The 23,654-nt window shown below is 36.2% G+C and overlaps 2 protein-coding genes across 9 annotated transcripts in view; one reads left to right on the top strand and one right to left on the bottom strand.

Annotated features, from left to right (window-relative positions):
* ANAPC10 (anaphase promoting complex subunit 10) overlaps positions 1 to 1,384 on the bottom strand; it is a 312,895-nt gene extending 311,511 nt beyond the window's left edge. For 5 of the 8 annotated variants that reach the window (XM_045055811.1, XM_019828911.2, XM_023252782.2 and 2 more), the window contains exon 1: positions 1,240 to 1,367. The gene's annotated coding sequence lies outside the window, so the exon portion shown is untranslated. Of the gene's footprint in view, positions 1 to 1,158 lie in introns of all 8 variants that reach the window. The other 3 variants (XM_011281634.4, XM_003984976.6, XM_023252781.2) reach the window with 3 other exon arrangements.
* A 1-nt stretch (position 1,385) lies between these two features.
* ABCE1 (ATP binding cassette subfamily E member 1) overlaps positions 1,386 to 23,654 on the top strand; it is a 32,267-nt gene continuing 9,998 nt past the window's right edge. Inside the window, exons 1-10 of the mRNA XM_003984975.5 lie at positions 1,386 to 1,525; positions 7,904 to 8,033; positions 9,130 to 9,215; positions 12,401 to 12,498; positions 13,494 to 13,611; positions 14,218 to 14,355; positions 14,498 to 14,567; positions 14,817 to 14,913; positions 15,804 to 15,893; positions 21,289 to 21,410. Of these exons, the coding sequence (XP_003985024.1) occupies positions 7,931 to 8,033; positions 9,130 to 9,215; positions 12,401 to 12,498; positions 13,494 to 13,611; positions 14,218 to 14,355; positions 14,498 to 14,567; positions 14,817 to 14,913; positions 15,804 to 15,893; positions 21,289 to 21,410 (922 nt within the window). The 5' untranslated portion in view covers positions 1,386 to 1,525; positions 7,904 to 7,930. The remainder of the gene's footprint in view (positions 1,526 to 7,903; positions 8,034 to 9,129; positions 9,216 to 12,400; positions 12,499 to 13,493; positions 13,612 to 14,217; positions 14,356 to 14,497; positions 14,568 to 14,816; positions 14,914 to 15,803; positions 15,894 to 21,288; positions 21,411 to 23,654) is intronic.

The following is a 23,654-nucleotide window of genomic DNA, read 5'->3' as shown; positions in this document are numbered from 1 at the left end:
TCCCCTACTTGCTCTCTCTCTCTCCCTCTCTCTTTCTCTCAAAAATAAATAAATAAACAAACATTTAAAAAATATTTTTTTTTTAAATTTTTTTTTTTCAACGTTTATTTATTTTTGGGACAGAGAGAGACAGAGCATGAACGGGGGAGGGGCAGAGAGAGAGGGAGACACAGAATCGGAAACAGGCTCCAAGCCATCAGCCCAGAGCCCGACGCGGGGCTCGAACTCACGGACCGCGAGATCGTGACCTGGCTGAAGTCGGACGCTTAACCGACTGCGCCACCCAGGCGCCCCTAAAAAATATTTTTTAAAAAATATCTGATAGTGAACATTTAAAACAGCTTATGTAGTGCAAAGTTACAGATACTGAACATTGTTATATATGCTATTATAAACCTGGCCCAGGGAGCCTGGGTGGCCTCAGTCAGTTAAGCAACTGACTCTATTTCAGAGTCAGGCTCTGCACTGACAACAGGGAGCCTGCTTGGGATTCTCTCTCGCTCTCTCATAAATAAATAAACTTAAAAAAAAAAAAAAAAACTTGGCCCAATATTTCAGTATACCATCTCGTTGACACCTTTTAGATTTCAGTTGTTCCCTAATCTCAACACAGCTCTTGATACTCATTAAATAATAGTAGAGCCACTAGACGTAAAATCCAGAAAGGCCCGAGACTTAAATGCTCAGTTAGCAATTTACTTAACGAATAAATGGATGAACGAATAGGTGCAGTCCTAAGCTAAAGTATTTGCCTTCTGCAATTTAAGTAAGGTCTAGGATGAGACAAGTAAACCTGTGACTGTCACTACAAGCTGAATGTCCAGTCATTGTCAAATATGCAAAAATGTCAAATTGTAAAAAAAAAAAAAAAAAGCCCAACTCTACATAGGAGCAGAATTCAACTGCCTGCTTTGATACTGTACGCCACCAAGTGGAAAAAACGCGGAGCTCGGAAAAACCTGGTTTCCTGGCCACTCCGTTCAGAAGAAACTGAAGCCAAGGAGAGAAGGCCACGGCCAGCAGTACCTGGACCACATTCTGTCGATTCTGCTAGATACCTCTGCTAGAAATACTAGAATGGGCAATGGCTCTCCAGCGGCCTTGAGATCGCGAGCGGAAAAGGGGATTGAGAATAGGAATGCGAACGCATCTGCTTACGAGAGAACCATTCTCCAGGACAGAGCGGAGGAGAGAAGCTCACGCCCTTAGAGCTTGCAGACCCGGCTTGCCGCAACCCACCTTTTTAAGATACCCTGCAGCTCGGTGCCACTCCCACTCAGGACAGCCCGGCTTTCCCACAGACGTTAATTTGGAGTCGCAGGACAATGACGTAAGTTCTCGCCAGGGCTCCGCCTGTCGCTCTCTGTCGCGCGCGCGCACTGCGTCCCTAAGGCATGCGCGAGGCGGTGGTTGAGCACCGCCATTTTGGCCGGTGGCCGTAAGAACACGCTGTGTGAGAGAGAAGTGAAAGGAAGAACGGACTTGGCTTCTGCGCTCTCCTCCGCAAGGGAGTCGTTTTCTCCAGGTACCTGAATGGCCCGGGAGGGTTTGGCCGTTAGCTGTGGTCTCCCACGATTTAAAGACAGTAGGGACGTTGTCTGAGAGCCTTTGGTGAGGCCTCTGGTGTCAGCAGTGAAGGAGGCAGCGGCGCGTGGCAGCCGGCTCGGGAGGGACAGCTGGAACCGCCGAAGCGCGGACGCTGCGGAGGGCTTAGAGGTGCGTCGCGCATCCCTCCAGCTGACCTGGCTCTTGGCCACTGTTGCCAGCCACCCCCCGCCAGGGGCTACGAGAATGGATTTACATGCCATCTCAGAGATGTAATCTCCACCGTCTCCACTCCCCCTTTACTACTCTTCTTGCCCTATTACAGAGAAGAAGGCAACTTCAGAACTCAAAGCATCGTCGTTTCCCCCCCACCCCCCATCCTTACCCTGACACAGTAAAATGGACTTATTGGCACATGTGCGTATTTGATTATAGGAAGTCGTGGCCTTTTCTTCCTCGGCTTTTCTGGTGATTATGGAATGAGTCATGGCATTTTGCCGTCTTTATAGAAATGATGGCCAGCTGTAGCTCTACTTTTCTCATAGAGCAACGTGTATTCGATTATCCCAAGTAACCTCCCAGTTGAATGCCTTTAGCTTTTCTGGTGCGCTTTTATAGCACTTGGTACTTTCTTCTTGGTGACTTACTTGTTTTCCCCTTATGTCTTAAATTGCATGAGATCAGGGGCGCATTGGTTCGTACCTTGTAGACGCGAAGTCCAAAGCCTATTCTGACATCCCGTAAGCTACATAAATGTATTTTCTCTTATTTTGTGTATGGTAGTCCGTAACAGTGAGAAATAACTGTCAAAACAGTGGGGAGGGATGTGGGAGGGTTTTTTTGGGGGGGGTTGTTTTACCCTCTCTTCCACAGAGACTGCTAGTTAGGCATTTATGATAGTGGCATTTGCGTTGCATTTCTCAGTACGTTTGTCTCCTATACTGAGAATATTCATCCTATATCAGCTACCTGACAACAGTGCTTTGTCAATATTAGCCAAGGGCTCTTATCTGTATTTGTATCAAAAAGGGTATTTTTTTTTTTTCACGTTAAAAACCTTGTTAGCCCCATAAAAATTTTTTTTCAGGAGAACATTTAATATGGTTTCTGGGGGGAAAAAAGTGGTATTATTTTGTTGTCCCTTCTAAATGTCTTCAGTGTAGGATTCTGAAATCAGAGTTGTGCACCACTCCCAACTTACATGTTTTATAAGACTAATAACCTGCAATAACCATAAGTTGGGATATTTTATGTGATACCAAGCATCATTTGTTAAGAGCAATCTCTTAAGTGCTTTCACATGGTGTTATAATAATTTTGGTCTTAGACTACAAATGCTTTTCATAATGCCTCACTTCCTTTTTTCTTGCCAGCTGGAAGAATAACACTGAGGGTCATTGTTTGAGTACCTATTTTGAAAAGTTTGTATTCAGATCTGAAATATCTTCACATTTCTCTTTGTTTCCAGAAGTCTGTTACTAAACTCTACCTTCCCCCACCCAAGCCTTACAGCCTGTATCATTCTCATTTAAAAAGAAAGTAGGGATCCCCCCCCCGCCAATTCTTGAAAATAATATACGAATTTAATCAGTAGTGTTTACACAAGTAACAGTTATACAAAGATTCTGTATTCCTTATTCTTAAATGCATTATAACTTATCACTTTCTTACATAAATCTGCTTATTAGTCATCTCTGATATGTTTTTATTTTTCTATAAAAGTCATCTCACATTCACTTAGTTTTTAAAAAGGTTTTTTGAAATATCAGATGAAACACTTAAGTAGTTTGACAGAAATAAAGTTGAACGTAAACAATTTTGTGATGAAAGATTTATCCTCTAAAATGAACTTCATGACATTCATTCATCGGATAATTTGTATAGTGTCCAGCTTTATTTTAATAACTAACGAATCTTTAGTTTTCAGGGAGTTGTCACTTACAATGGAAGCTTTTTTTGTAGCAATTCAAAAGTTATTTGATTTCTTTCTCTTCTAGTCTTTATGAAAACTAGACCAGCTTTTAAAGGGGTAATGGGTCTAGAAGTTACCATTACCATTCTGTTTATTACATACTTAGTCTCCTTTTGGTTGATTTTTTTTTTCTCACTACATACTTTAGTGGATAGCTGTTGCTATGAAATATTGGTAATTTGCAATATTTCTGAAGTCACTATAACCTACAGGAAAACTATTTACTATTTTTAAATTAATTTTCTCATTTATTCAACAGAAATACTTGAGCTTTTATGATATGCTGGACACTGGTTTAGCCACTGGGCTGAACAGACAAGAAATCTCTGCCCTCGTGATGGAGTACTCTTTACTTGGGGAGGAAAAAGTACTGTCTGTGTGTAGAGAGAAAGAATATATAAATACATGTATACACACGATAAATACATACATAAACCATATATACACATACATATGAAATATATACTGTGCAGTATAGTAGAAAGAGCTAAAGAGAAAAATAAAGCAAATCAGGAAAGAAAAAACCAAAACAGTGGGTGTATTTTTTGGTAGTATAAGCTAGAGAAGGCTCACTGAGAAATAAACATTAAAGACTTGAAGTAGTGAGCCTTGTAACTCACTAGGGGGAATAGCATTACAGGCAGAGAGAATAGAAAAGGTCAAGGCCCTGAAGCAAGAACTGTCTGACATGTGCTCTAAGAACCACAAGAAGCCAAGGTGGTTGGATCAAAATGAACAAGAGCTGGAGTAGTTGGAGTTGAGATGAGAAAGTAGTATAAGCTAATCAGTACCTCATTTGTTATTTCAAGGGCTTTGGCGTTTACTCAGGATGAGTAGAGAAGCCATTGCAGGACCCTAAGCAGAAGAGTGACATGATATGGCTTACACTTCAAAAGGATCACCCTGGGGCACCTGGGTGGCTCAGGCAGTTTGGTTCTTGAACCCGGCATCGGGCTCTGTGCTGACAGCTCAGAACTTGGAGCCTGCTTTGGATTTTGTGTCTCCCTCTCTCTTCCTCTCCCCCACTCACATTCTGTCTCTCAAAAAATGAATAAACATTAAAAAAATAAAAGGATCACCCTTCTGTCATGAGAAGGAACTGTCAAGGGTTGGAGTAGAAGTAGGTAAAAGTAAAGCTGAGAGACCTGATAGGGAGCTATTAGAGTAATGCAGGTAAGAAATAATGATGGCCTAAACCAGAGTGAAGAGAAGTGGCCAGATTCATGAAGGTAAATTGTACAGAATTTGCTGCTGTGGCATGTAAAAGATAACTTCAAGGATTTGGGCTCAAGTAAATGGAAGACTGGAGTTGTCATTTAACAGAATGGGCAAGACTGCTAGAGAAGCACATTTTGGTTGGGACTTCTGGTGTTCAGTTTGGGAGATGGTATATTAGACCTTCAGGAAGAGATGTTGGGTAGTCAGGTAGATAAACAAGTTTACGGTTAGGAGAGGTGTCATGACTAGAGCTAGAAATTTGGGACTTAGCAGCATATAAATAGGATTTAAAGCCATGAGATTAGAATAAAACACCTTAGAGAATGAATATAAATTTAAAAAATGTGACAGTATTAGAGCACTCTTCAACTTTTAGAAGCCTAGAAGATAAGGAAAAGTGACAAGGAAAAGTGACCAGGAAAATAGGAGGGAAACTGGATCAGTACTATGTCCCAGAACCAAGTTAAGAAAGGGTTTCTGCATAGCAGGAAAAAGTCATATTTTGTGTTAGATGCAATAGGTTGTTCGAGTAAATTAGGAACTGTTAACTATTTGTTTTACCCATGTATAGAACAGTGGTGGACCTGACAAGCTATTCTGGTGGAATGATGAGCACTAAAGTCTGAAATGAATTCCAGAGAAAATACACAGACATTTGGAACACTGACTATAGCTATACAGCTCTTCCAAATAGTCTTGCTATAAAAGGAAGGAGGGGGCGCCTGGATGGCTAAGTTGGTTAAGCATCCTACCTACTCTTGATTTTGGCTCAAGTCATGATCTCACAGTTCATGGGATCCAGCCCTTCATTGAACTCTGCTCTGACAACGCGGAACTTGCTTGGGATACTCTCTCTCAAAATAAATAAGTAAACATTAAAAATAAGTGGAACGAGAAATAAAGCAATGGGGGAAGATGGGGGAAGATAATAGATTATTTGAATGCTGATGAAAATGAGCCAATGGAATAATTGATGATATGAAGTACAGGAGAGAATTGTTAGAAAATTCCCCTTAGTAGATGTCTTTTAGTGTGCAAGTGTACTTCACTGTAGAAATTTATATGGGATTGCTGGTTGGCTGGTTCACTTGAGATGACATTAACCAGCAAGGCTTTGCTTTTGTCTACCCATTTTCGGCTTTACATGTGCAGGTGAAGAGTTGTATGTAACTAGGATTATAGTTTAGGATATAAATGATTAACGGTGGAATTTTAGCTGGGTACAGAGGGACATGAAGTTAGAAAAACTGAGGGACAGTGGTAATATGGTAGAATTAAGAGATAATGATAGTAGGTCTGGGGAATGGGGAGTTCAAAGGGTTGTTGGATTGTTGGGTACGAGAGGGGTAAACTGAAAAGACAGGAGTAGTAATTGAAGAATGGGGTATTTGAAAAGAAGGTTATAGAAGGATTGCAGTCATTGGTAATAATAAGATCAAAGCGGGGCGCCTGGGTGGCTCAGTTGGTTGAGCATCTGACTTCGGCTCAGGTCATGATCTCACAGTCCGTAAGTTCGAGCTCCACATCAGGCTCTGTGCTGACAGCTCAGGGCCTGGAGCCTGCTTTGGATTCTGTGTCTCCCCCTCTCTCTGCCCCTCCCCTGCTCATGCTCTGTCTCTCTCTGCCTCAAAAATAAATAAAAACATTTTTAAAAAATTAAAAATAAGGTCAGAGGTTTCACCAAAGGAATGAGGATGAAAGACAAGATCACTGGAGGAGAGAGGTTACTGAACTAAGAGAACAGGCTGTTAATAGGAAGATCATCTATGAACATATTGAAATCAAGAGTTCTGACAGGATTTGTAAAAGAGTAAAATTTAGCCTAGGGCTGAAATGAGGATGGGAGGGAGTGATCTGATGGTTAGTAAATGGAAGCAGTTGGATGACCTGAGAGGCAAAAGCTGACTATAATGAGGAGGGAGAGATAAGATAGTCTGGGAGGAGCATGGAGCATAATCTCTTATCCCACTCCAAACCTAAAGGCATTGTGGAGTGAGAAAGAGGTGTACAAGGGAAAGCAGTCAAAACAAAATCAGAATTAACACAATCCTTGATAGAAAAGGCCAACAGAATGTCTTTTTTGATGGGTATTCTTTTGGCTTCAGGTTTGCCATTACATACTGGAATAACCTGGAGTTTTAAGATAGTTTTCAGAATTATTTACTTTAATCACCATTCTGAGAAAATTGATGTCTGTCACTAAGCCCAACATGGTAGAAGATTTTTAAGTTCACTTTGAGCTTAGCTGCATAATTGATGGTACTGTTAAATATCAAGACTTACAGAAGCTTTAAAAGTGAGCACAATCTACATGTATGGTTCCTTGGTCTTTTCATTTTAATGCTATTAGCATAAATGTCATCTTGGCCATATTACAAAGTCTTAAAGAAATGGCAATTTTTAACTTTTCCCCTTAGTCAACATCAGGGTCACAACCTTAATAATTTCCTATTTCTGTTATTAACATCCTTAATAGATAAGACATGAAGTAATACTTAATTTGAGAGAGGGAGTAAACATCTTTATTATATGTATTACTTTTTCACATCAACTCTTTGTATTCTGTTTTATTGGACTGTACTCATACACTGGTATCAGTATTAATTACTGAGACATTATATCATTTTTTTCCATCTGTTAAATCTAGGTTCCCCCATTCCATTTACTCTTTTTCCTTTTCCTAAGCCATTCTTTTTGCATAAGAGCTTTTGGTTTGGCTTGTCTGGTTTAATGTTTTTTCCTTGAAATTGGATTAAATGTATAATTTGGGCGAAGGTTGAAATGTCTGATATTGACTATTCTGTATTGTAAAAACTGAGACTGTGTAATTTGATGAAGTCTTTTTATGTTTTTAAGTTGTGATTTGAAAGTTTTCTCACATGTATATATTTTGTAAGATGATTCCTAGATCTTTCCTTTTTTGTGACCAGTGTGCTTTTTCTTTCTTTATATAAATCTTCTGATTAGTAGTATATATGTAAAATTTTGTTTTCTCAACGTGACTAAGTAATTTCATTGATTTCACTAGGTTTTTTTTTAGTAGTTCTAGATAATCATATCTGAATATAGTGATAATTTATGTTCTCTCCAACTTTTATGCCTATGATTCATTTCTCTCAACTAATTGTGTTGATTGTGCCATAATTTTGTTAACTTTTCTTTTAATAGAAAAGCTGGATATTCTTACTTAGAATTATGGCAGATAAATTAACAAGAATTGCTATTGTCAACCATGACAAATGTAAACCTAAGAAATGTCGGCAGGAGTGCAAAAAGAGTTGCCCTGTGGTTCGAATGGGTAAGCAGTTCTTTGGATCATTTAAAGATAAGAAAAAGTTTTAAAAAAATTGACTTCATAGTTCTCTAGGCATATACTTAGTTTCTTTAAACTGTAAAAATAAGACCAGATTTTGTTCTAAATTTTTTATTGCTTTGTGACTAAACGGTCCTCTATTTTTGCTAATGGTAGAATAATGTATTACCAATATTTTTTAAAGTTCATTGGCTATAAAAGCAGAGTTTGTTACTAAGATTCTTACTGTTCTACAAAAGTTCTATAATTATTTAAGTCTTGGAGAGAAGACTACCAGTATATTTTGGTTTTGATAGTATTCTCATTTTAAAAAGCAGGAATAAATAGCTTAATAAGAATGACTAATTCATGAGGTTTTACTATATATTTCCAAAATCAATTAATTTTCAAAATTAATTTAAAACAATTCAGAATTATTGGTAGTCTTTGAGGGCTATGTCATAATTGTTACTTTAACTGTACTAGTGAGGTGTACTTTTGAATCTTAAACTTTAGATGTCATCTATTATAGTCTGCCGTGCTATTTAGAAATTCTGTTATTAATATCTGTAATGCCAAGTTTAATTTCTTGTGTATATTGGATGACTACATACCTTTTTGGAGCTTTACTGATTTAGCTAACATATTACATTCCTTTTTCTGGTGTACATTCCCATTTCCAAGGTATATTTTGTGAATTAAATATTCAGGTCATTCAGCTTAAAAATAAAACTGTTTTAGGGGCACCTGACTGGTTCAGTCAAGAAAGCATGTGACTCTTGCTCTCAGGGTCCTGAGTTCAAGCCCCATGTTAAGGGTAGAGATTACTTAAATGAGTAAATAAACTTTTTAAAAAATAACAAAACTGTTTTAGGAAGCATATTTTCTTCCCCAGTAGTAAATTAATATATATTAATTATAATTAATTCCCACATAGCACTGTTTTTTTAGGATATTATCTCAAATGTATTTCTTCCTGTGTTCTTTGTTTTTGAAAATCAGCTTCTGTATGGAGATTTGGAACCAGAATTACCTAAATAACAATGTTCAGAAAATTAGAATGGCAGGGAAAATGACTTAATTCTATCTTTTCTTTTGCCAGGAAAATTATGCATAGAGGTTACACCCCAGAGCAAAATAGCATGGATTTCTGAAACCCTTTGTATTGGTTGTGGTATTTGTATTAAGGTAAGTGATATTTTATTTATCGGATCACATTTGCAAGCTGAAAAAGAAGTCAGAAAGTTCTGAATATGTTATAACTGGTTTTTCTAATTTTTTATTTTTTTAGAGAGAGAGAAAACACAAGCAGAGAGGGAAGGAAGGAAGGGAGGGAGGGAGGGAGGAAGGAAGGGGGGAGAGAGAGAGAGAGAGAGAGACAGACAGACAGACAGACAGACAGACAGACTGAGACTGAGACTCTCAAGCAGGCTTCACGCCCAGCACGGAGCTCAACATGGGGCTCAATCCTATGACCCTGGATCATAACCTGAGCCGAAATCAAGTGTCGGACACTCAATCGACTGAGCCACCCAGGCATCCCCATTATAACTATTTTTAAAGAGGCAAAATATAAAGCAGCGAATAAAGAATATAAATTTAGGAGAATGGTATTCTAGCAAAAATCTAATATTGTTGCTTTTTTAATTAATTAAGCCACCCTATGTAAAAGTTATCCTTGCCACACTCAACTTTGGAAAGCCGTTTCCAACCAAAATTAATTTCTTTTCTCATCCTTTTTTTATTTCACCCTTTTATGAGAAGGACATTCTAGAGCATGTCTTTACAAGTACTTTTGGAAATATAAATACAAAAAGTATGAGTCATGTTACCTGCAGTCTTTTCAAGTCTGTATTTAATTTTAAATCACATCTTTTAAACAGAAATGCACTCAGCCAAAATTTTTTTAATTTAACGCAATAATTTTTCAAAATACCTCAATTAGTTTTTGTTGCATTGAATGGTTTAGTTAAGGCTTTCAACTTTAAAATGATAGATTTCCAAACTTAGTTCATAAATAATATTTAAGAACCAGTGCATTATGTTTCTAATTTAGATATTTGTAGATAATTATTTTAAAAAGTGGCTTTTACCAGAGTATGGATACTACCCTGTTACTGATTCTCATAAGGTTTATGTGTATTTTACATTGGTTTCTGAATCTTTAATTAAGTATCCAAAAGAATTTCATTGGTATGAAAGTGTTTTCCCTCGTTTTGAAAATATAAGCAGGAAACATTCCTTCCAGAAAACATTTACTAATCTCTTATGTACCTGTCAGTGTTGGGGGTGCTGGAGATCTGATTTTGAACAATATATTCTACCCTATTTTCTTCTTCACTGGTATAAAAAAATGAGATCTCAAATTTTGGGGTATACACTTCAGTGGCTGAAAGGATACTGATATGAGGAATCTGTGGTGGGGATAATAGATACCCTCTGAACACTAAGGTACTTATAGTGTACCGCGTACATGAAATAGTATTCTAAACAGATGTTTATATTACTTACAGCCTATAACCATTTTATGTACATTTGTGGAATAACAGAAAATTCTGTAAATGGAGGTAACTCTATTGGCAGAAAACTATATTGTATACAGAATTAGTAGTTTGGGCGTGCCTGGGTGGCTCAGTTGGTTAAACGTCCGACTCTTGATATCAGTTCAGGTCACGATCGCAGGGTTGCAGGGCCAAGCCCCACATGGAGCCTGCTTAAGATTCTCTGTCTTAGGGTGCCTGGGTGGCTCAGTCGGTTAAGCGTTCGTTCAACTCTTGGTTTCGACTCGGGTCATGATCTCATGGTTCTCTAGTTCAGGCCCCACATTGGGCTCTGCGCTGGCAGTATGGAGCCTGCTTGGGATTCTCTCTCTCCCCCTCTCTCTCTGCCTTTCCCCCACTCGCTCTCAAAATAAATAAACTTTAAAAAAAAAAAAAGATTCTCTTTCCTTCTGTCAATGCCCCTCTCTCTTGCTTATACACTCTGTCTCTAAATTAAAATAAATATATATATGTATATTTTTTAAAAGAAATAATGGTTTTGGTTAGAAGGTGGTAATTACTTTGTTAGAATATAAGAATTTTTGTTTTTTAATTTTCTGTGTTCTTAAAACTTACTGAGAATTCACTGAAATCGTTACATACAAAGATTTTTAAATTGATCCCCTCAACTCTTTGAACAGTTCTGCTAAACAGATATCTAATCTGAGGTTATATTCTTTGAATGTATCTTTATAGTTGTCTGAGCAATGTTTGTAGTCATATTGATGCTCTTAAATGATCTTCCAGTTCTTGCCATTCTTATTCCTTGGATTTTTATTTGATTGATAATGAACTTTTCTTCGAGTTTTTCTATAAGTAAACTTTTTTTTTTTTTAACTTTTTTTTTTTTAACGTTTATTTATTTTTGGGACAGAGAGAGACAGAGCATGAACAGGGGAGGGGCAGAGAGAGAGGGAGACACAGAATCGGAAACAGGCTCCAGGCTCTGAGCCATCAGCCCAGAGCCTGACGCGGGGCTCGAACTCAACGGACCGCGAGATTGTGACCTGGCTGAAGTCGGACGCTTAACCGACTGCGCCACCCAGGCACCCCTCAGTAAACTTTTTTTTTAATGTGAATTTACTCAGTTGCAATATAAAGCATCTGTTTCATATGGGACGGTTAAAAACCACAATGGAAAGACATTAATCCTTGCTCTGTGCAGATATTATGCTAGCTGTTGGTGGGATGTAAATAGATCGAAATAAGTACCATCTGGAAAGGACTTAACCTTAAATCTGACTAAATATTAACCATAAAGACCTTAAAGGACTTTACAAAGTACAAAAAAAAGCATACAAAGACAGGAAGAAGGAGGTAGTGAGAAAGCATCTGTCAACTGAATATGGAATGATATACTCAATAAACATGTTTTATCTTGCCTCTTAGCCGTATCTAATGTTAAAACACACACACAAATAGCCCTCAATTTTTGTAAGGTTTTTCATTAAGTATTAAAATCTAGGAATATGCCAGTCACTAACGGAGCTACAAAATTAGTTAAAATGATTCTTGCCTTCAAGGAATTTAACTTTCATTTTTTAAGTAGATAAGAAAATGAAGCAGTATTTTACATCTTGTGGAAGTCCCACACTTGGGGTTTTTTGTTTGTTTTTTTTTGTTTGGTTTTTTTTTTTTGGTAATCTCTACACCCAGTGTGGGGCTTGAACTTAACCCTGAGAACAAGAGCCACATGCTCTTCTGACTGAATTAGTCAGGTACCCCGTAATTCCCCCATTTTGAAGATTGTTTATAAAAAATTCTTAATCTATCCGTTTTAGTCATATGTACATTTCTAGAAATTAACATAAAATTCTTTACTTTAAATAACAGAAATGTCCCTTTGGCGCCTTATCAATTGTCAATTTACCAAGCAATTTGGAAAAAGAAACAACACATCGATATTGTGCCAATGCCTTCAAACTTCACAGGTATATTTTCAAGTCAACATTCTTCTACTTTGATCAAGAGTAAAATACATTTGAAATTTTCAGAGAAAGATGAAAATGGGAAGAAGTATTAACCATCCACTAAAGAGAAATGCAAAATTATAATGTATAGAATCGTACTGTATATGTCAGTGTTTCATTCTGGCTAACATTAGAATTACTTGGGTTTTTTTTTTTAAAAAACTAATGCCTAGGTTTCAGCCCAGTTGAATTGCATTATATCTCTAGATATTGAATCTAGACCTCAATAAGTTGAAAAAGCTCCCAAGTGATTCTGATATACAAGTGAGGTTGAGAATTACTATTATTAATAATACTCATATCCCCAAAATAACTTTTAAGGAACTTGTTTTCTATTTTCTTTATTTACTAATCTCCTCTACAGAGACTATTACTCTGAACTTAAACATATATTGTTAAATCACAGGAGTGCTTTGAGGTTTTTAATCTGCTAAACACTGTTATTCTGAATCTGAGAGTCTAGATTTAACTAATAAAAAGGTATTTCTCAACCTGCCAGCTTTAAAGAGCCTACTGCAGCAGGGAGAATGAAGTGGAGTATTTCTGGTTGATGTGGCACTATTCTCCTTGTAAGTAAATGGCAGGACAAAAAAAAAAAAAAAAGACAGTGTGAGGTTGCACCTGCTATTTAATTTTGTATCAGAGCATTTGGTTATACATTAAAACTGAGCTTTATATGTAAGGAGAATTACTTTAGAATGGACATGAATGAAAATTGAAAATAAAATTTAGAGTAATATTGGTCATGGATGCATTTCTAACAATTAACAGTTTAAGTTACTTTTGGCTGTTTTTTTTTTCTAATAGCCAATAATATCTGGCATATATCTCTTAGCTTATTAATGGATGTGTGTGGAGTGCAAGTGCATTAAAATACATGATTATGGTATTATGTAGCTTTTTCTACCAAAATCCTAGTTTTATTTATTTATCCATTTTTGTATACTTAATGACAGGTTGCCTATCCCTCGTCCAGGTGAAGTTTTAGGATTAGTTGGAACTAATGGAATTGGAAAGTCAACTGCTCTAAAAATTTTAGCAGGAAAGCAAAAGCCAAACCTTGGAAAGTATGATGTATGTATACTACTTCATGAAAATGAATACTTAGGTCAGTTTTGTGAGACTTTGAAGGAAAGGATGTAATTTTTTTAATGTTCTTATTTTCAGTATCATTCATTAATGCTGAGAAATAATATATAGATGAAACTCCTTTTTAATTAAGATCTGTTAATGCTACTGATAAATATGAACTTCCTTAAACTGTTAATGAAGTTTTAAAAGCCAGAAGGCTTCTATTTGGATGTACAGTTGACCCTTGAACAATGCAAGGGTTAGGGGTCATGACCCCCCTCCACACACAGTCGAAAATCTGTGTATGACTTTTTACTCCCCAAAACTTAACTGTTAATACCCTTTGGTTGACCAGAAGCCTTACACCAGTAACATAAACAGTTACCTATCTTGTACATGTATTATATACTATAGTCTTAAGGTAAAGCAAGCTAGAGAAAAGAAGATGTTATCAATATTAAGTAAGTCATAAGGAAGAGAAAATAGATTTATGGTACTTTATTATAGTTATCAAAAAAAATTCACCCATGTTGTTCAGGAGTCAACTGTGTAATAGTCCTCTTTTTTGCATTATTATGTATTATTAAATTCAGATAATTATATTTCTAGGATCCACCTGATTGGCAAGAAATTTTGACTTACTTCCGTGGATCCGAATTGCAGAATTACTTTACCAAGATTCTAGAAGATGACCTAAAAGCCATTATCAAACCTCAGTATGTAGACCAGATTCCCAAGGCTGCAAAGGTCAGTTGCTCTTTAGGAGGAATTTATGTATTTTAGATATCTGTGGAGGTATAAAATATGTATCAAACTAAACTTATTTTGCTTTGTAACTTTTTAATATTGAAGGAAAATAGTAGTGACTATTTCTGATATATTATGATAGGGGACAGTGGGATCTATTTTGGACCGAAAGGATGAAACAAAGACACAAGCAATTGTATGTCAACAGCTTGGTAAGAGTTTGTTTTGTGTTCATGCTTTAATAGGCCCTGAACTTAACTCATAAAGATAGATGCTTATCATATAGATTACTGAAATACAGGGGAAAATCTCTAGGAATTGTTGTATTCACTTTTTACATTAACAGTTTTCAACTGAAATATCATTCATACCCAGAATGATGTGCGATATATACATTTTGCCTAGAAGAGGTAAAAGAAAACTTAACAACATTGAACACAATGCCTCTATATTCTTTGTAGATTTAACCCATCTAAAAGAACGAAATGTTGAAGATCTTTCAGGAGGAGAGTTGCAGAGATTTGCTTGTGCTGTCGTTTGCATACAGAAGGCTGATATGTAGGTTGCTTTGCAAATTTTGTACGTCTTAATCTTTATTTTAGAGTTTTTATTTGTAATACTATTAAGGCATTGCTTTTGAAAGAAGTTAACAGAAATAGTATCTAAGGTTCTGCTTTTGAGCTAAGATGTTGAAACATTTATGCATCCATTGCCATTCCCAAAGGGGGAGAGTAACTCATTTATTTAGATAAGTACTTCACAATTTATGGGTTACAGTGCTGTTTAATATGATCAGTTGCATATTACATAAACTCTGTACATAAAAGGATATTTTTTTTAAATTAAGCTCTCCAACCAGGCCAGCAAGGTTTTTAAATACCTCAAGTAAAACAGGTCTTTTAGATTACCCTAAATCAGGGTGGCATGTCATGTGAGAGAGAAAAGGGAAGAAGGAGTTTCCTTCCTACCTTCTAGTGCCTCTCTTTTCCCAGATATATTGCTCCCACCTTTTTCTACATTCCTACTCTGACATCCAGTGCAGGCTAGCCCTTTTCCACAAAGTGTTCTATAATTCTGTGCGGTGCCCTCCTTTTCAAAAACTCATTTGCTTTAATGCAATGGACTTTAATCAAGAGCAAAGCTGTCTGAATTACTTCAGACTTTATCAGAATATTTTTTCATGAGGCAATAACACTTTGTACATTAGCTTAATCAGAGAGTCTCTCCCCAGGCTTGATAATGCAGCCCTGCTTTTGCAATTTTTTTCTTTCTACTTCTGAACAGAATACAAAAGTTCTTACTCTTACGCAGTGGACTCCTCATTGGTGTAAGAGAGTATGGTTGTTGTTAAATCAGAAACTATATTACAGAGCTTTAAAATATCATGTAAGATAGAATTATATCCTATTTGTCTTACAAATCATTGTGTTTGCTTTTCTTTCTCATAGTTTCATGTTTGATGAACCTTCTAGTTACCTAGATGTCAAGCAGCGTTTAAAGGCTGCTATCACTATACGATCTCTCATAAATCCAGATAGGTGAGTATAGATTGGTATGTCTGTCTTATTTTGTTTGGGGAGTTATACAGATTTCTAAAGATTAAACACTGGGGCCATCAATGTCATATGTATGTATGTTTTCTATCAGTTATTTAGAGCCACCACTGGTATTTACCTTCCTCTATCTAGAACAGATGTTCTTTATGCAAGACTTATTTACTACCTGCTATTTAATGCCTGTCTCCAGAGAGCGTAGGAATACTTTGGAATGATTTGAAAGTTCTGGCATCTGTGTATGGATTTCTGGGAGGCAGATTCTTAGCTTTTACCAGATTCTCAAATGAATATGTCACTCAAACACACACAAAATTTACAACATTATAAGGATCACCACAGTAATTCTGGTTATTTAGGGTCTTACTGAACTCCATAGTTCTTAATAACCTGTTAAGTAATCACAGCACCCTGTAGTTATGGGATACTTTTGTAATTTTCAGTTTTTAAATCCATTCTCTCATTTGAGCCTCATAGCAATCTTGTGTGTTAGACTCTTTGGTAGTATTCCCATTTTGTAGATGAGGAAGATTAAGGTCAGATAAGGTAGTTATTTGTTCTAGGTTACAAATTTACTACATGGCAAAACTATGGGATTTTTTTCTGTGTAGTATTTTTTGTGCCTCTCATTAATGACTAATTTAATCTCCAGCTATTACAGAATGCAAGAGAAATCCCTAGGGATCAAAAACCAAAGAAAGAACTATAAATTACAAAGAAGAGACTAGAATATGGCTAGAATATGGAATCGAAATTTAGATAATCGGGATAATCTTCTTCACAGTAAGAAAGTAACATAAAAAGAGGGTCTCAGAATCTTTAGTCCTGTCCTATGGTACCTAGCAGAAGCAAATATAAAATCACTTTGCAGGGATATGCCCTCAACCCTGGTCACAGGATTCCTACAAGACTCATGAGCTAAAATCCAGGGCTATAAATGATTAAGAGGAAAGCATCTGCAAAGGAGACAGTAGACAAAACAGACAACAGGATTAGACCTTCAAGGAGGTCAGATGACATTCTCAAACTATAAAATAGTTGTATCTAAAATACACCCCACAGGTGCCCCTGAGTGGCTCAGTCGGTTAAGTGTCTGAATCTTGATCTCCGCTCAAGTCATAATCTCACAGTTTGTGAGTTTGAGCCCTGCGTCAGGCTTTGCACTGACAGCACGGAGCCTGCTTAGAATTCTCTCTCCTTCTGTCTCTGCCTCTAACCCTCCTCCTGCACGTGCACGCTATCTCTCACACTTTCAAATAAACTTTTAAAAAAATAAATACAAACATAAAAAAGGATACAAAACCCTAAGAATATGGTACCAGAAAAAGGCAATAGGTAAATGTTCAAAAAACCCAGATTTAGAAATTGAAAGTATAGCTGTGACATAAAAAACTCAATGGACAGAGGCACCTGGCTGGCTCAGTCAGTGGAGCATGCAACTGTATCTCAGGGTTGTAAGTTCCAGCCGCATGTTAGGTGTAGAGATTACTTAAAAAGAAAATCTTTAAAAAAATTTTTTAATGTTTATTTTTGAGAGAGAGACAGATTCCAAGGCAGGCTCCAGGCTCTGAGCTGTCAGCAGAGCCCAATGCGGGGCTCAAACCCACAAATGGTGAGATTGTAAACTGAGCCAAAGTCAGACACTCAACTCACTGAGCCACCCAGGTGCCCCAAAAATAAAATCTTTAAAAAAAAAAAAACTCAACTGGGGCGCCTGGGTGGCTCAGTCATTTGAGCATTGGACTTCAACTGAGGTCACGATCTTGTGGTTTGTGAGTTTGAGCCTTGCATCAGGCTCACTGCTGTCAGTGCAGAGCCCATTTTGGATCCTCTCTGACCCCTCTCTCTCTGCCTCTCCTGCTGTCTCTCCCCCCACTCATGTGCTTTCTCTCAAAAATGAGTAAACGTTTAAAAAAATACAAAAAAAAAAAAAAAAAAAAACCTCACTGCATAGATTAGACAGGTTAGGGATAACAGAAAAGAGTGTTAGAAACCCAAAAAGTTGATCTGTGCAAATTACCAGAATACAACAGAGAATGAGATTGAACTCAGATTGAGTTCAGAAAGGAGGGTTAGAGAATGGAATGAAAAGGACTGTTTACATATATCTGAATAGGAGTTTGAAAAATGAAGCCATGAAAAAGATCGTGGCTGAGAATTTTTCAGAATTGAAAAATTTGACTCTCTAGATTCAAGAAGCAAATGATCCACATACATACTTTGAAGTGAAACTTAGAATCAGTGATAAAGAGATAATCTAAATTGAGCCAAATAGTAGCTATAATTTTCACATCATACATAGGCCTGGGTATTATGATAGGCTCTTTGAGGAGTATAAGAATATAAGATACAGTCCCGGTATTCAAGGATTTATCAGTCTGGTAAAGAAAACATCATACAAGTAGTCAAGTCAGTAGTTTTCAACCTTAGCCCTTTTATGAAATATTTTTATATTTATTTATTATGAAAGTCATAGCTCATACCTACTTTCACACATAATTTTTTAAAATATCAAATAATGTCCTAACCATAATAAAAAGGAGAACTAAAAAGATACGTAATTTACAACCAGATGACATGTATCTTAATATACAAATGTTCAGGCAAATCATTAGTCTTCTATTTTGAGAGGGCAGTAACTGTAATTATAATGTGGATAACATGTCAAAACAAATTAGATTGACAAAGTAAAGAAAATTATTTAGACATTTTCACATTCTTTGGATTCTGAAATTCTGTGATGTGTCAAGGCAGTGTTCAGTCTGTAATGCTATAAAAAAAATTGGCTATCCTTTCCTTAAAAAACAAAACAAAACAAAACCAAGAAATAGAGGATGGATTGGAGAAAGGACACTAAATGCATGAGATTTTTTTAGAATTTGTCCTCTAAGAACATCTTCAGTTAAATTAAAAACCATGTGTAAAAACAAAAAAAAAAACCCAACTGTAATCCAAAATTAATTGTAGGAGTTCACAGCATAAATTTCTCATTATGGTACAGATTTGTTTCTTTCCAAACCGTTAGGAAATAGAGTGGTTGGCTCACTTAATTATTTCTTACATTTTGCACTTCTTCATAAGCTCCATTTAAAAGTAGGGATAGCAGAATGTATGACATGGTTTTTTTCCTTCTTTTCAAAGCAAATTAAAAGCCACTAGATGGGTGCCTGGGTGGCTCAGTCGGTTAAGCATCTGACTCTTGGTTTCAGCTCAGATCTCTCAGGTTTCGGTTTCGTGGGTTCAAGCCCCACAACGGGCTCTGTGCTCTCTAAATAAACTTAAAAAAATTTTTTTTTAAAGCCAGTAGGTAATACTATGCTGCCTTACATGGTGTCTAGAAGGCTTTAATGGCAAGAAGTAGACAGATAATGGAACATTGCCAAAAAAACACCAAGGCAGGATGAGTACTGGCTCACTTGGGTGATTTGCCATTTTTATTGATGCTTCTTACTACCAATGTGGTAGTAAACATTTGCTCTTAATATTTTCTTTTCATAATTAAACATGCCCCCATTTTCTTTTTCATTCGTCTTACTATCTGATACCTAGATTGCTATGGGAATTTCCTAAAAAAAAAGCCAGTGGTTCTTTCTTCTTGACAGATTAATCTTTCTGAAATGTTTTTTCTTACCGTTCTCTTATTCTAGAACTGTGCTATACCTTCTAGTCATATTACTGTTTTAATTGAAATTAAAAATTCATTCCTTCAATCAGTCTACCCACATTCCACATGCTGCACATAGAGAATATTTTCATAACCATAGAAAGTTTTACTGGACAATGTTATTTAAGAACCTAACCATTTTGCCCCATTGCCAATTAGCATAAGTCCTAAATCTTCATTACCCAACAACTTTATTAAACATCTCTTTGGTACATAGCACAAGACTAAAAATCATAGAGGTGCTAAAAATTATATAGTCTGACTTCACACAATTTAGGGACAAGTTGCCGAGGTCCTCAATAATAAATAAAAATAAGAAATAAATAAAAATAATAAAAAATAAAAATCCAAATATCAGTTCAGAGTTACAGGGGGTCAAGAGTTGGGGAAAGAAAGCTTATTTGCGTAATATCAAGGGGACCCTACAGAAGGTAGGATTTGTGATGGACCTTAAAGGATTGAGTAAGATTTCAGCAGGTGAGGATTTAGACAGGAGAACATTCAGGAGAAGGAATAACTCTTAGACACACAGAAGTGGAAAACTGGATTATTCAGGAAACAATGAAAGATCCATTTTTCAGTGTGCCTTATATGTACATGGTGAAAAATAATAGCTGAAGTTTTGGAGAGTTTTGAAACAAAGTCTTAGGACATTAATTTGTTTTATTTGCAACTGAGAGCCATATCTGGGAACCTGAAAAGAGTGAGGTTTGTTAAAAGTTTATAGAAATGTTGAAAGAAATGTGAGAGCCTGAACTAGAATTTAGAAAAAAGAAAAGGATGAAATAAATGCACAAGACATCGTTGAGAAAGAGTTGACAGACTTGACAATTTAAACAGTATATTAGGAATAAGGTTAGTCCTATTTTATGAGAATGATGATTGCATTAATATAAATATGGAGAATTTTTATTTGTACAGGAAACATAAGTTGGAATTTGAAGTGTCTGTAGGATATTGCTTTTTTTTAACATTTTGAACTAACTTGAATAGGAATAAAGTGCTGCATAAAAGTGTCATGACCATTATTTGCCTGATAGTTTGTATGCCAGCAATACTTTTTTCTTACCACTTCAAAAGTCACGTCAGATACTGTCCCACTTACAGAGTGCTCCAGTACACACTAACCTATTTCCTTGGCCTTCACTGGATTTTATATCTAGAGAACATGCGTAGCTGTGTAGTTTTTTTTTTGTTTTTTCAGGGTTTTTTGGTAATGTTTCATGTCTATTCCTTGTCTTCCCCAGCTAACTTGGAAGTTCTCAGGTTAAGCATTCTGTCATATTCTCTGTATTCCCCTACCACAGCTAACAGATGGGACAGGACAACTGTAAGGGCTTATTAACGTGCAAGATGAATAGCATAATAAACAGTTTAAGCTACATCAGATTTAAATCTATTGTAATTGTGTCTTTGTAAAGTTTATTTAAAAATGTGGGTTTTTTTTGGCAAAACACTTATTTCATGTCTCCATAGACTGTTTCATACTAACTTTTTTTTTAGTTTAGGAAAACAATTTGAAATAGGAAGACTGATAGAGTCTTATTTAATGTCTTACGGCTTTGGTTTAGTATGGTCTTTACATTTAATTTTTTTAACATATCTGTTTTCCTGGAATTTATACTGTTCTGTGTAAGAGTTTAAATTGTAATTAAATATAATTTTATTTTATATGTTATGTTACATTTAAAAATAAAAATCTGTATTGATTTGCAGATATATCATTGTGGTGGAGCATGATCTAAGTGTATTAGACTATCTCTCTGACTTCATCTGCTGTTTATATGGTGTACCAAGTGCTTACGGTGTTGTCACTATGCCTTTTAGTGTAAGAGAAGGTAACTTGAAAAACTATTTCCACAATGCTGTATTATTTCACTCTAATGCTTAGAAAATGTATTGTTGATATTCAGCAGTTACATGTTGCTCTAATATTTATCCAAAACTCCAGTCTTAATGGAAGTTAATCACTCAACAATGTGTATATAAGGTTATGTACATTGTTTGTTATTCAAAACTTTCTTTTTGGAGAATTTTCTATTGCAGTGGGTAGAAATGCTGTATCAGTTTCACTGTTTGCTATCTTAAAAGTTTTTATTATATTTTGGCTTCTACAACTTCTAGTATTTATCATCTTCAGCTTTATTTTTGAAAGGCCAAAACCAGTAGTGAAACTCTTAATTAGTGCTCATCTTGTTCCCATTTTTCAAATTTTTCTATAATCTGTGTCTTAAGTTTGTAGAACTTAAGACTGTCTAGAAGTCTAATAAGATAGTAAGTGTATCAAATTAAAACAAGATAGTGTCATATAGTTTAATGAGTAACTAGAAGCCTAATAAAATAGCTTAGTAAGCCTATTTTCATTTATTCCTTCCACTGTCAGGAAAGAGGGACTCTCTGGTGTCTCTTTTCCGTGTCTCTTCTCCGTGTCTCTTCTCCACCTAAGCAAGTTAGGCAAAACTAAAAACTAACCTACTACTAAGTGGCTCCTGAAACAAATATCAATGCATTCTCCACCTAGTATGCCTTTTTCTTTTTAATTTCTTTGCCATTTCCTACCACTGATTTCTTTCTCCTCTTTTCTTTATATTTCATCTTTTCAGCTGTGCCTTCAACTGACAAAAAGACTACCTAGTTCATAGTTTGAAAAAATTCCTATTTTATAAGAATAATTATTCATGTAGTCTTGTATGTAGATGCCTAGGTTAGGCAGGCACCTTTTTAAAACAATCTCTTCAAGAATAATTTTTGAGATATGTAAGTACTTATCTGCTTGTACCTTTGAGATAAACAGATGCATATGTTCAGGAAAAAATTTGTGAGATTGCTTAATTTTCTTTCCAGTAGTCTTAAGAGATGATATCAGAAAGTTATTAATTTTTTATTCTCCTCAATTAGCAAGTATTTATTATCTATTCTATACCTTGTAATAGGTCCAGAATTGCATTGATAATGAGGTAGGTTCCTGGCATTCACTCTTCACAATTGTAGTTATAAATACCTTGTCTAGGGGCGCCTGGGTGGCGCAGTCGGTTAAGCATCCGACTTCAGCCAGGTCACGATCTCGCGGTCTGTGAGTTTGAGCCCCGCGTCAGGCTCTGGGCTGATGGCTCAGAGCCTGGAGCCTGTTTCCGATTCTGTGTCTCCCTCTCTCTCTGCCCCTCTCCCGTTCATGCTCTGTCTCTCTCTGTCCCAAAAATAAATAAAAAACGTTGAAAAAAAAAATTAAAAAAAAAAATAAATACCTTGTCTAAAAGCTTTGCCTTTTTTTTTTTTTTTAAGTTGTTTGTTTTGTTTTCAGAGAGAGCGAGCCAGGGAGGGGCAGAGAGAGAGGGAGAGACAGAATCCCAAGCAGGCTCCGCACTGTCAGTACAGAGCCAGGTGCCAGGCTCGATCTCACAAACCATGAGATCATGACCTGAGCCAAAACCAAGAGTCGGATGCTTAACTGACTGAGCCACCCAGGTGCCCCTAAAAGCTATTCCATTTAAGAAGTGGTTCCTGCTGAAGCTTTTAATGTGCCTTGTTTGTTAAAACAATTCTAGTAAACTTTCCTTCTTTCTGCTTTCTTTTAATATACTGAAATTAATGTCATACATACGTAAAAGCTCTCTTTGAGCTCTAAAGACAGTTATAGCTTAGACTCAGTTTTAGATTGACAAGTTTTACAGTAGAAATGGAAAGGTTGGTTTTTTCATGTCTCTTTGCACACAATTTTCTGAGTCTTCATTTCCTTACCTGATAAATTAGGCATTTGGAATCAGTGGCTACTAAGGTTTCCGTCAAGTCTATGTTCCTTTCTAACTTTTGGTTTTAATTTTTTTAACCTCACATTTATAATTTTTAAAGAGTTTTATGATCAAAAAATACTAATTTTGGCAGGATGAATTTATTCTTTCAGCAAATATTGAACACCTGTGTTCTAGGCGGAGGCTGTAGTCCCCCAGATAGGGCTCTGAGTTCCAGATGAGATGAATAACATCCTCAAGCTTTCTTTCGAGACCTTCCAGACTTGAGCTACTATCTTTCTTTTATCTTAAATGTAGGAATCACTGAAAATAGATCTTTGCATTTTTCCCATG

This window comes from Felis catus, chromosome B1 (assembly GCF_018350175.1).
Source record: "Felis catus isolate Fca126 chromosome B1, F.catus_Fca126_mat1.0, whole genome shotgun sequence".
NCBI lineage: Eukaryota > Metazoa > Chordata > Mammalia > Carnivora > Felidae > Felis > Felis catus.
This window is presented reverse-complemented; position numbering and strand designations above follow the sequence as displayed.